General features: G+C 33.4%; 1 protein-coding gene across 1 annotated transcript; it reads left to right on the top strand.

Annotated features, from left to right (window-relative positions):
• Positions 1-2725: 2725 nt before the first annotated feature.
• Positions 2726-8657, top strand: LOC106621188 (uncharacterized). The gene is made up of 4 exons (XM_014239931.3): positions 2726-3468; positions 6834-7037; positions 7097-7367; positions 7427-8657. The coding sequence occupies exons 1-4, from the start codon at positions 3381-3383 to the stop codon at positions 7617-7619; spliced, it is 756 nt and encodes a 251-aa protein (XP_014095406.1). The 5' UTR covers positions 2726-3380; the 3' UTR covers positions 7620-8657.
• The last annotated feature ends 5262 nt before the right edge of the window (positions 8658-13919 follow it).

The following is a 13919-nucleotide window of genomic DNA, read 5'->3' as shown; positions in this document are numbered from 1 at the left end:
TTGAATTTTTTTCAAAAGTACTATTTATTCATTAATAACTATTTTGTCGCATTCAAAGTAGTCCCCCACCTATGCCAACGCTTTTTCTAATCCCCGAAGCACTTCTGAAACGCGCTTTTTGGTATGGCCATCAGCTCTTTCTTCGATTCTGACTGACACTATTGTATGATACACATATGATAAAAATCCTTAACAGCTGACCCAATTTTTAGCCATAGTAGCCAATATGATCACACGAATGATGCTCAACTACTTACGTACAGACCCTGCAGGAAATGCAATATATTATTTTACAATGAACTATTTATTAACCGCTACAAGTTTTTCATCAACACAATGTTCTCCAAATCCTTAAGCTGTAATAAGTTTACATATAAATGTCTCTAAAACTTTGGGAAGTGTATTTTCACTGGTATCAGGTAGAGAGATTATATCTCTTGTGTCGAAGCCTCTCACTGTACGTACCCTGAACAGGGTATATTAAGTTTGCCACGCTGTTTTTAACACAAAAAAGTAAACGTCAGAAACCCTATAAAGTATCTATATAAATGATCAGCGTGACGAGCTGAGTTGATTTAGCCATGTCCGTCTATCAATCCGTTCGTCTGTATATAGGTATATTGAAACTAGTCTCGCAGTTTTTGAGGTACCGATCAGAAAACACACGTCCGTTTCTTCCTTAAATCATTTCTCGCAACGGCCGATATCGGACCACTATAGCATATAGCTGCCGTACAAAATGAACGATCGAAATAAAGTGCTCGTATGGAAAACTTTTTCATTTGTCGAATTATCTACACGAAATTTTGTATGAGTTATTGCCTTAGGCACTGAATCAATTTGCAAAAAAATTGTTCAGATCGAATCATTATAGCATACAAACTGTCTTTTTACTTCTTCTTGACTTCTTAAAGTTTTTGTAAGAAATTTTTGTATTTGTGATGGGTATTACAGCTTATTTTTATCACTGTCAAACAATTTTTTTTACAGGAGAGCAGTACTCAATGTTAGCAATTAGAGAAATGACGAATGTAAGATGACTGTTGTAAGCACAACCATTTATGGTTATATGGCGGAGTTCTGTTTGAATCTAAAGTAAATTTTCTAAAATCGTAAATTGGTATTAACTTATCAAAAGCAGCTTGAACAGCTAGCTGTTATGGAGTCGAAGAATTTCTCACAGGGCATGTATTTTCATGCCTACAAATACACAATGTATAAGAGCACAATATATCATATAAATGTGAATATATAAATTATAAATAATTATCACGTGTACAGTGTTGGGTAAAATACGTTAAAATTTTTGCAGCCTAAATCAATTCCATGCAGAATTGTAGTATACTACATGTTTAAATTAAGGCAGATAATAAAATCGATGAATATATTCATTCACATTAAAGGAAGCTCAGTAGTCTGTGAGGAAGTCTGAGTGGTTCAAAAAAAACAAAACAAAAAAAAACTGGTTTAGAGCCCTTAACCAGATCAGCTCACAACAGCATAACATCAGAGGCTGACTTACTTATAACATACTGAAAATTTATACTACATACTTAACCAACCAGAACATCAAACCGAAAAACCAATAATGCTAACCAATCTCCAAAGCTTCTGCTATAAAATTGCGGTATTAAAATAAAATTTGACAATAAATCAACTAGGTTTTTTATCTCTCCCAAATTCGAACATACCATCTGATCAAAGTTGACTCAGAATACCGTTTTCACTTACATATTGTAAGCATCTCTTTTGAGACCTCTACACATTATCGACGTCGTTGTTGCTAAAGATTTGAATCTTGCCTTGACACGCTTCATACCCAAAACATTAAACAAAATGTATTGAGTCGATCAGTAAGAGCCGTGGAGCTCCTCTTCATTAACTTTTTCGAATTAAATAGAGAAGGTTATCTCCGACGAAGAGACATTTCAAGTAAAAATTGGGGAAGGATTATGACAGTCGAACCTCATTGTGTATGCCCCATTGGCATATCGAATAGTGCTACTAGTTTAAAGATAACTATATTAATGCTATTTATTTACTCAACACTGTGATTGTACACTTCTACAAAATTGACTTAATAATTAGATTAAAATAACAAACACAACTGATAGACTCTGTAAACTAGTGCGACATAATGATCAATGGACTGTGGTGAAGTGCCGAATGAACGAGCAAAAAATTAAGAACTGCAGAGAAAATAAAAACAATAATTTAAGAGAAATTGAAATGCAAACACGCAACTATGTAAGCGAAAGGTTGTAAAGTGTAATTTTGTTGTTTCTAAAATACTGGTTTTTACGCCAAAACTGCTGCCATGATAAGCAATGCCGAAACCATAGGCGACGCAGTGAGAGTGAGCGCGCGGGATGAGCGGAAATAAATCACAATGTAAACTGTCGCCAAACAACAAGTGAGCAATAGCCGGCGGCACGGCATATATGCGTGTCCAGCGAGGTGAACTGTTGGCCGGCAGTGTTGATCTACAAGTGTTGGCAGCGGCTGGAGGAGTTAGCACGCTGGCAGCCGAAAGAGAAAGAGGTGTTGAAAAGAAATTAAAACTGAGTGACTTTGTTGTAATTGCTGCGCTTGTCAGCGCGTAGCTGGTTTGCGGCGACTACTGTGATTGTGGCTTGTTTCGGCTTTATTGACTTTTTTCTTTCGCGCACGATCGTTAAGAGGTGCTACCGTTTTGTGCGTGAGCGCACAACTCAGTTGGCTTTTGGCCATTAGCACGAATGGTAGTGAACGCGTACAAATTGAATATTCACAAACACAGCACAGCTCGACTTGACTCTATGTTTAGACAACGTTTCGAACATTGGCTTGCAAATTAAACTGTGTGCAGGAAAGTGAAGCACGGAAGTGCCTTCAACGATCTTATTGAAGCCTGGCGTCTTGCGGCAGTCGCTGTCTATGCACATCGCCCAGCAGAATTCACTTTTAGCTGTCGCTCATTTGCAAGCGTGCACCACTTCTCGAGGCACTTTTAATTAACAACGTTTCGCAGACTGATTTGCGCATGCGCAGCGCAGAAAAGCCGCCAATCACTGGCCAAAACAACGTTCGCTTATCGAAAGCGAAAGTTTACTCGCTTCATCAAGTGTGCACTGGTCACTCTTATTTTTTTTTTTATCTCACTTGTGTATTTTTTTTTTGTGAAATTTGTTTGCAATTAAATTACCTTGAACTGTGTTTATTGCCAAAATAGCTTCGTACACGCCCGTTTACGAAATTGATTCACAAGTTGTGCGGTAAAAAACTAAAACAAAACAAAGTTTACACTAAAAGCGTAAAAGTGAAATTTACAGTTAATCGTAAAACGAACAAATATTCAAAAACTAACAGTAAAACTGTGTTTCATATATTTAAACGCCAAAATGCCATCGACAGCACATCCTCGCTTCGTCTTCTATCTGCTCTGCGCCGCCTCGCTGCTCGCCGTGGCACGCTCCGATCCGACCGGCAGTAAGACAAATTCATACCTTATGTCTTATTTCTATTATTTACTAATGAATTTCGTCAATCCTTATGCGATGCCGCTATTTTATCGCTTTGTAAATATTTATCTAACCTAAGACTCGAACTAACTTTCGATTTTATTGGTTAACCGTTATTTTATTAGTTTTTTAATTGCGTTATAAAGTGTTGGGTTCTTGTTTGCTAACTGTAATTTACATTTATGCGACACTTACTGTATGTTTTTATAACTGTAAAGCTGTGTACAATGATTTTTTGTATTTATGTATGTATATAATATAACTTTTTATTATATTTTTTAAACTAGTAAATAATAAATTTTTAATTTTTGTGGATTTTTAAAATTTTTTTAATTTTTTTTTTTAATTTTTTTTTTTTAATTTTTGATTTATATAGTTTTCTATGTAAGATCTCTAAAAGTACTTAATAATGTACTAATATGTTGAACTATTTAAAACACAACTTTATTGTTATTTTGTTATATATTTCAGTAGAAATATATATTTTTTATATAATGTATAGGTTTTTGTGTGATAAATTTATTAATGTTTTAGGTTTAAGCTATTTTTTGCGTTATATGTTATTTAACCTTTTTTAAAGGTATAGGGGTCAAGATAATTTGTGTCAGTCATATTATTTTGTATTGTTTTTTTTTAAATTTTTAATTTATAGTTTGGTTCTTAATTTTTATTCAAATAAGTTTCTGTTTTGTATTCTTTAAATTTTAAATTTATAATTTTTATTTAATTAAGTTTTCTATTTGTATTTTTTTTTTAATTTCTAATTTATAATTTTGTTTTAATTAAGTTTTTAATTTGTATTTTTAATAAATATGTATTCTCAAATTTTTAATTTTTTATTTTAATTAATTAAGCTTTATATTAACTATTAATTTATAATTTTAATTTTTGTTTATTTAAGTTTTTAATTTGTACTTTTTTTATTTTAATTTTTATTTTTATTTAACCAGGTTTTTTATTTGTTCTTTTTTATTTTTAGTTTATAATTTTACTTTTAATTTTTAATGAATTAAGTTTTTTAATTTTTTTTTTAATTTTAATTTTTAATTTTTTTTAGATAATGTTTTTAATTTGTAAATTTTTAATATCTAATTTATACTTTTAATTGTAATTTTTATTTAATTAATTTTTTATTTTCTTCTTTTTTAATTTATAATTTTAATATGTATATTTTTTTAAATTTTAATTTATAATTTAAACTTAAATTTTTATTTAATTATGTTTTTATATTATACTTTTTTCATTTTATTTTTTATTTAATTAAGATTTTTATTTGTACTTTTTTTTTAATTTTAACTTTGAATTAATTAAGTTTCTAATTTTTAAATTTTTTTAGTTTATAATTTTGATTTTAATATTTGTTTAATTAAGGTTTTAATTTGTATTTTTTAAATTTTTAATTTTTAATTTATAATGTTTACTTAATTAAGCTTTGAATTTGTATTATTTTTAATCATTAATTAATAAATTTGATTTTAAATTTTATTTAATTAAGTTTTTATTTTGTACTTTTCTCATTTTAATTTTATTTATTAATATTAAGATTTTAGTTTGTTGTTTTTTAGTCTTTAATTTATACTTTTTGTTTTAATTTATATTTCATAAAGTTTTTAATTTGTATTCTCTCAATTTTTAATTTATAATTTATAATTTTTTATGTATCTCTTTACTTGTTGTATAGTCACTGTAAATATTTATTTTATCTCTGTGTTTCTTTTTACAATTTTAGTAAATAAAAATTTATGTTTGTAATTTTTAAAAATTTGGTTATACTTTTTTTATCGAAATATTTTATAGAAAAGGTACATATCTATAATAATAATAAAATATAATTTACTAACCGAGAGAGCTGTTTATCAAAAATCTCTGCTGGGAACGAGTTATTTATTGGGAGATGGTTGAAAAAGTTAGTAGCCACGAACCCTTGTAACTTCAAACAACTATTAACACGAATATGGTCACTTATTCTAAAACCGATTTTTCTGGAGCTTACAACATAAGTTTGAGTGTATTGCAATACGACAAATGGTTCAGAAAGAGAGTATTAAAAGCACTATCCTAACAATAATATCCGTAACTTCCCGAACAATAACTAAAACACGAAGTATAATCAAAATTAACTCGCTGCTAGCGTTTTCAGCAACTTACCACAGAATTTGCGTCAATCAATTTTTAGAAAGCATGCAACACGCAAAAGTGCTTTCGCCACTTGAATACTCATATGCATATAGACTTATGTCTATTGGTTTATACTATATGTGTGGTAAGTGTTTATGAACCCGTTTCAAAGCGCTCATTAGAATGCTCATTTGCGAACTTGCAGATTTTATACACTGTAAATATGTAATTGAACACGTTTATCAACTTGAATTGTGGCTTTGATCTCCATACACTACACTTGTTGTTACACCACACGCAAGAACACACATGCATATATCATACACACTTGGTACAAGGCGATTAGCAATTCTAAGTATAATAGACAGTTAATGAGGAACATAAAGCAAGCATAAAACAAGCGAGAAGTGTCTTTGCGGTCACAAAGTTTTCCAAAGAAAGTGAGTTCAAGCCGAAAGTTACATATATGTATACATATGTATATAGATGCGAACAAAATGTATGTGTATACTATAATGACTTTGTATAACGCTTAATGCATAAGAGATATGACGATAATGTAGCACCCTTTAGTTTGACATTCTAATAATTTATGCCTTAAGGACATTATAATTATTTTTTGATGTTGTGAAAACTCTTTGCCACAAAATTTACAATGCTGCGACAGAGAGATCTCGAGAAAAGAGACGTGTCGTCTATATCACAGCTTACAGAACAAAGTTAAGCTGACAGAGGAATAGTATTGTAGAAATCAGCACAGACATTGAGGAATCGGATAACATATAATCCAGTAAACCAGTGTATAGAGCATGCAATGAGAATGATAAAACGTTACATATTATTGTGAATGTCTAGTCTGCAGCTCTGATTGAAATGCATGCCTTCCAGGGCTCTCGGTGTTCCAATATAAACGAAATGATGTAGCTAGTGTGGAGAAACTCAAATTTTTTTTAATTTATTAAGCTTGTCAACAGTGTTTAGTTGGAACTAAGGATATACTGCCGAAATTAAAGAAATCTTTTTTGGGCATCGAAATTTTTTCTACCCAGTACTCAGTGGCTAGAATTTTTTCTGTATATATTATTGGTAGTCTGGAACTGTGATTACAACTCAACCTTCTCTGGTATTTAACTTACAATTGTATACAATATTAAAAAAATAAAACTTCTACAATATTTACGAAGAAAGTCATACAACACAACTGTTAACCTTTAGCTCGCAATCAGCGTCGCTATGAAGACTCCGAAGAAGATATCGCCTATGAAGCAGCGAAGCAATTGGGTCAATTAAACTATCGTCTCAATCAGCTGGCCTTCGAAGAGCAATCCCGGCAAATATCGCTACCAAATATCACGATTAATAATCTAGTAAGTCGCATACCGTGCACCTGCGACAAGGGTATATGCAAATGCTGTGCTGGTGAGTTGAAAATATTGATAATTTATAATGCAAGATTTATTACAAATATCGTCTCATAGGTTTCCTCTCCGTGATCGGTTTAAATAGTTGCACCGAGGTGGTCTATCGGCCAGACGAATTCTCTTTCGAGTTACGCATGCGCGTCAATAATAATGTTTGGTTCAAACGTAAAGTCTCCGGTCAGAACCCGCCACCATTTTGCTTCCGGCCGCCACGTTTCAACTTTGCGAGGGCTTGCATACAGTTCCATGATATCTGGTTTGTGGGACGTAACATGCATGTCTGCATGTATTTGTCGGGCTCATTTCAAGGCTACGAACTATTTGAGCGGTGAGTATGAATGTTGCATAATATTTTGAAATAAGGTTAGATTTTTTCCTTTTATTTAGCAACTTCGATTGTCTACTCTTCGGCGATAAGGGCGTGAAAATTGTTAAACCCGAGAACGGTTACCCAGTCCGTCCCACCGACGTTGACATCGATGATGGTGATGATGAAATCGAGGAATATGATGAGAACGTGGTGCGCAGAAGACGACACAGTCGTCTAAGTAAAGTTATGCGCTCGAGCGATCAGGCCTAATCTATAGACATTCTATATGCCATTCTTCATGACTGATAAACTTATCTACAATTATCTTTTATTTTATATCTAAAATAGGTAGTATTACATCTAAATTATTTTATACCACAACACCACAGAAAAAAATCCATGTTTTTTTCAATGTTTTCACCTATTAAGGTTCTACAAAAGCGAAAGATTTAAACCGAGTCCAAAACAGCTTATGTGGATTATTGTATTCTTTCTATATCTAAAGGTATGCTTTCAACGAACTGCCTGTTACTTAATCACAGGTCTTCAAGCCATCAAAGACTTACATCTATTATATAAAGGACAACACCAACAAGTTACTATAGCGTTGATAGAATCTGGAACCGCCCTTAACGATTTCTGAACATCATCCGGGCCGTCCGTTTAAAGACATATAAAATGGCATAACGATAAAAACCCATCGTTTTAAGTGAAGTTAGATTGCCGAGAAAATAACCTGGTTGTATAATATAATATATGAGCCTATTCTGTCAACAGAACCAGAACAGAACTTGACAGACCAAATTTCGGGCTCAACCAGACATATAACGCCAATCACGGAAAAGCAATCATGGGTGATCCTTAGACTCTTATTCCGTGAGTGGCTTTCGGGACTTCCAAATCGTTGGACAAAATACGCGTCAATTCTGAAAACAGAACCTGAACAGAATTTGGCAGACCAATGTTCAGCCACGATAATGTACAGCGAAACACTCAGCAAGGCAATATGAGGTGTTGCTTAGACTCTCCCACCGCGAATGTCGTTCTGGGAGTCCAATCACCATCTATGGCAGCATAAAAAGTGAGAGATAGATTAGATAATACAGTAGCAACCCTAAAGGTATGCTACGTTTATATTAAATTTAAATATTTTTTGGAGAAAACGATAAGTGTAAGTGTAGGTATCAAGAAATATATTTTTAGAAAATAGTGGCAATTTCCTACTCGATTTAATCAAAGTATTTAAATAATTCGTTTGTTTGTGCGCAGTATATTGTAGAAGTGACTAAAATTTTAGCAATTTCTAATACATAAAGGATTAAAAAATGTAGAGAGTGTATAGAAAAAGCTTACAGTTTGAATAGCAATGTGATTTTAAGGCGTAAAGTATTGCGAATTTTTAAATTATTATTGTTGTACACTGAACACCGAGAAGGAAACGTCAAAGACTTTATAAAGCTTGATGAGCTGAGTAGATTTAGCCAAGTCCATCTGTATATACGCCAAATAGAAACTCAGTTTTTGAGTTATCGATCTGAAATTTTGCACACGTTCTTTTCTCTTTATGAAGATACTTATTTTTTGGAATTGCCGATATGGCACTGCTATAGCATATAGCTCTCATATAAAAATATCGATAAAAATCAAGTCCGTGTATGGAAAACTTTTTTATTTAAAAAGATATCCTTACAAAATTTGACATAGATTATTGTTTAAGGATCACAATCTACGAGCATATTGTTCAGATCGGATCACTATAACATATAGCTCACATACAAACTGACCGTTAAAAATCAAGTTATGGATATTTTCATACACTTTTATGCTGTAAAAAAGGACTCTGTGTTGGGTATTATACCTATAGTAATAGGTGTTGCCGAAGTTAACGTTTTTTCCCATTTTAATGTGGTGTTGTGTGTAAGCCTTGGTCGAACTGAAGCAACTTTTTTGCAGCTTTAAACTTTATTAATATTCTTAAACTATATTTAATTTAATTTATCAATATATATTATATATGTAATATATGCTGTTTTATACACCTAAGAGTCATAAACTGATCATACTATATCTTAAATGCTTTCCATGTACTTCCTTAAACTTAGTCTAGTAATAAGCTCCTATAACTTGCAACATTTGCACTTCAAAGTGTTAAAAGTGTTCAAGCATATAAATAAGAAATAAAATTCTTGAGTATAAAGAATCACCAAACCACTAAGAAGTCAATAAACATTCATCTCTCTCATATACGTGAGCACTCAGCAAAGAGAATATGCAACAAAAGCTAAAAAAAACTCACAAAAGCGCAACACCGCCTGTTGCATGCGCCACATACAACGTGGTAAGTGTCTAAAAATGCGATTGCTCCTTTTTTACGCTGTCATTGAAGTGTGAAATTTTTCAGTGCAAAAGTGGCAAAACAAAGCAAAAATAATGACGTAGAAAATTTTAAATCAAAAAATCAAGCACATAAGTGCTGCCACTCGAGCGTAAATAATAAATATGCACTTGCATACAATGCTCATGTTGCAGCAAGGATACGTGCAACATATACGATTCATCGTTTCAATGAATGCCAAGCCTAGACGGCAGTCGCCCTTGCCAACAGCGGCAACTCGGCTGCCTGACCTTGCACACTCGGAAGGTCCTTAATGTGTGGCATGCAATTTCCACTGCAATGCTTGCAACACATCACCCGGCCGCAACAAGGATGCCAGCATGTATGTGGCGCATATTCATGCAGTACTCATGCACTTCTTCGCACTTCATTTCCACACAGCTGTGCACCGTTACTGGCGCATCCTGCCACGCCACGCCACGCCAACACATTGAAGTGCAAATTAGAGCACACAAAGCGTTGTAAAAGTGAATGTGTGCCGTGTGGCACGCTGCAATGCATATGCAAATGCAGAAAAAAAAATACATAACAACAACAAAACAACAATCACCACAACAAAACGAAAATTTGTTGGCATTTGCAAAGGATGCATGCAACGCGGATGCAGTCTTCTTTAGTCCTTGCTTACAAAGCGGCATGTTGCAGTACCAGCAATACACTTGCAGCATACCATACATGCATGTATGTATGTGCTTGTGTGTGTGAGCCTTTTTAAGGCTTCTTCTTCGCCCATTTGTTGTCATTATTGTCGTGTAATAAAGGACTATTAGGGATAAAAGCTGTCGTCCTGCAGCTGCTCACTACAGGCCTCAACTCTTCAATTGCACTTATGCGGTGAATATTTTCACACTTAAGCATCGTGCCGAGCTGTATGGGATTCTAAGCGTTTATTGTAAGCTAACGGTATAATGTTAAAGGATAATAAGCACTTCTTTTGTGGCAACATATGTTTTTCGCGCTTCACCTGCGGATACACATATAAACATATTCTTATATTATATTTAGAACAAAGCTTATTAAATTTCTCTACTGCAGGGTTAATATAAGGGCAGCAGAAACTTGACGGTCGACATGTAATTTTGGTTAGTGGTAAGTACTGTCTCTTCGCAAGACCTAAATGCACTCCCATTTCCCAACCAACAATAAAACAATTTCTTTTAATGCTAATTGCCTCTTGACGCAAAACTGGTAAATTCTTGATCAGTCGCAAGAAGAGATGCTCGGATAAATGACTAGCTTGAATATCCCCTAAACATCACAAATTATCAAAGAAAATATAGCCTATGAATATCCGCCGCCGGTATCTTATTGGTGAACACTAGCGAACTCCGGAAACTCCTATCTAAGCAGATCTTCAAGAGTCAAATCGGAATTTCTTTCTACGGGTCAGCTCTGATGCTTTCTTATTGGTAAACACTTGTGACCTTCAGAAACTCCACTATATCTACGTAGACCTTGCAGAGTCTAAACGGAATTTCTTCCAACAGATGTGGGATCATATAAGTACATTTCTATTGGTGCCTGCCGACGATATCTTATTGGCGACCTCCAGAAACTCCACTATATCATGGTAAATCTTGAAGAGGCAAAAAGTAATTTCTTCCAACAGAACTGGGATCTCCGCCAATGGTGTTTTATTGGTAAACACTTGCGACCTCTAGAAAACCCACAATATCAAAGAAGGTCCTGAACAATCAAATAAGAATTTTTTTAAATAGATATGGAATTACATACAGCTATAAAAAAATAGTCAGAATAAGTGGTAGAACTGAATACTCATTGAGGACGCATCTTTTAATCTATCTATCTTAGATTTGAACCACAAGAACGATACTCACAAATATACAGTGGACTTTAACAACTAATAAGTATTCAAAAAGTAGAAAGTATAATATCAAGCGCAGAGAAATAAATTCTGTAACATGTTACCAAAAAATTAAGGATCTGTCATAATTTAAGTCGATCCGTTCACTCGAGGTGGACTACAACTATTTCTGGCTGATTAATGAATTCGTGAGTAATATAACCTTCATAGAACTTTAGCACAAACAATACAGCGGCCAAGAGCGGAAATTCAGTTTAAGTAGTACAGTGTCACAAAAACTCCATTGCTGAGTAATATTATACGTCTTTGTGAAAGATCAACTAAACACAATCTATCTAAATTCCAAGTTACTCAACATAACAGTCCGACGGAAGTGAGTAACAAACTACCGAAAATTCTTAATATGAGTATTATCAAGAAGTCAAAATATCTTTCACTACAGGTTGTAATATAAAAACTCGGTTCAATTAATGTTTTAAAACTACAATATAACTACAATCATAGCAGCTTGTCATGTAACAACTCGGATAGATTATTGCTTTAAAACTACAATCAAAAGAGATAACCAAACAAATTGATTTTAGCGACCCGGAAAAATGTTTAATGTAAATACATACAATGCCTAATGACCATACTACAAATGGACTTAACGCAAACCAACGGAAATAATTAAAAAACATAGCTTGACATTTAAAGTACTTACGGATTGTATTACTATAGCACCTGTGGCAAGTGCCATACAAATTAAACGCAGAAATGTTAACTAATGTGCAGAGTATCAAGTTAAGAGGTATTGGAAAAGACATATGAAAAAGAAAGCTGAAAACTACAGGAACCAACAGGCTATGTAGAGCCAATGATCTGCATAGCTCCCATATAAAAAGAGTATGGACTTGTTGTCTGTGTAAAGCAACGTCGCAGAACTAGTAATTGGAGATACTAGATTAGCAAAGCGAGAGTATAATAGCTAGTTATCTAGTGACCTTTTGTAGAACTTTTTAATATAAAATTTTTTGAAAGGTATGCTAAAGAGACGCCAATTCGCTTACTTTGATATATTAGCTTTAATTTTAATTACCGTTGGTTGAACTATATATGTATGTACATACATATGTATTTAGCATGTATATAAACGCAGCACATTTTCCTTTCACTTTTCCTGCCGCCTGTAGTCGACTTTTTTTTCTAACTTTTCGTTACTATATTCTGAAGATGAAATTATCCCCCGTGGAAGCTTGTATTTGTTGTTTTAATGCGCGTATTCTGCTAAGCATTTGGGGGATATTTGTTTTTTTTTTTTTGTAATGCACAAACAACAGCGTTTGCTTAATTACTTTTTTGGCGTGTCTCTTCGCTTGTCTGGAGACTGACGCACACAAATACGCAGGGAAATATATACAGCCAACGCATTTAATTTCAATTAATACGTTCTGCGGACTTACCATTGATTTCTTAATATATATGTTTACTAGGGTGGAGCGAAAAAAACAACTAATTTGTTTGCTTAGCCTGAGAGTAAAATTTGTAGATTAAAAAAAATAAAATTTTTGTAAATTTTTCCAAAAAAAATTTTAATACGAAATTTACTTTAAAAGTGAGTGGGATGGGGCCGCCTCTAGATGTAAAAAAAATTTTTTTTTTTATAATCTACAATTTTTACCCTCGGCCAAGCAAAAAAAAAATTATTTTTTTTTGTCCACCCTAATGTTGATACTACATAACAAGAAGCGTCATTTTAGACAAACATATATGTATATGAATATACTTATATATGGGTGAATACACATGTAAGAGACTCAGTTTGCGACACTTTTCTTTACTCAAATGAGCGTGATGCTCCAGTCAGCCATAAGCAGCTCATATAAAAATTTCCGAAATATCAGAAAAAAATAATAAATAACTGTAACATTATATCAATGCAGTTAACATACATATGTAACCATAAATCAAAATACCAATCACTTTCAATCGGCTCAATGTCACGCTTGTCCGCCTCTAAATAGATACTACAAGGGTATCAACAAGCAAAAAACCGAATGCCAGTTTGTGGCACGCTTGACCCTCGAGCAATTACACGCCTATTCGGTGTACATTTCCCGTAAATACACACTTATATTAATATGTATGTATGTGTATAATCTAAACGCAAGGGTCAATTTGATTGCCCTAAATGTATTTTCGCACGGAAGTGACCACTTATACTTGCAAGGCGTACGAGTATGTTGGGGTTGTCATGAAAACCGGAAATAATGAAATTGACCTCAGGGGAGAAGCACAAACGCGACGAAAGGACAACGCAGACAACGTTAGTGAGCGCATTCAATTGAAGGGTCGCGCATAAAATAGCCAT

This window comes from Bactrocera oleae, chromosome 4, assembly GCF_042242935.1.
Source record: "Bactrocera oleae isolate idBacOlea1 chromosome 4, idBacOlea1, whole genome shotgun sequence".
NCBI lineage: Eukaryota > Metazoa > Arthropoda > Insecta > Diptera > Tephritidae > Bactrocera > Bactrocera oleae.
The sequence above is the reverse complement of the archived record's forward strand: the minus strand, read 5'-3'. Positions and strand labels throughout refer to the sequence as shown.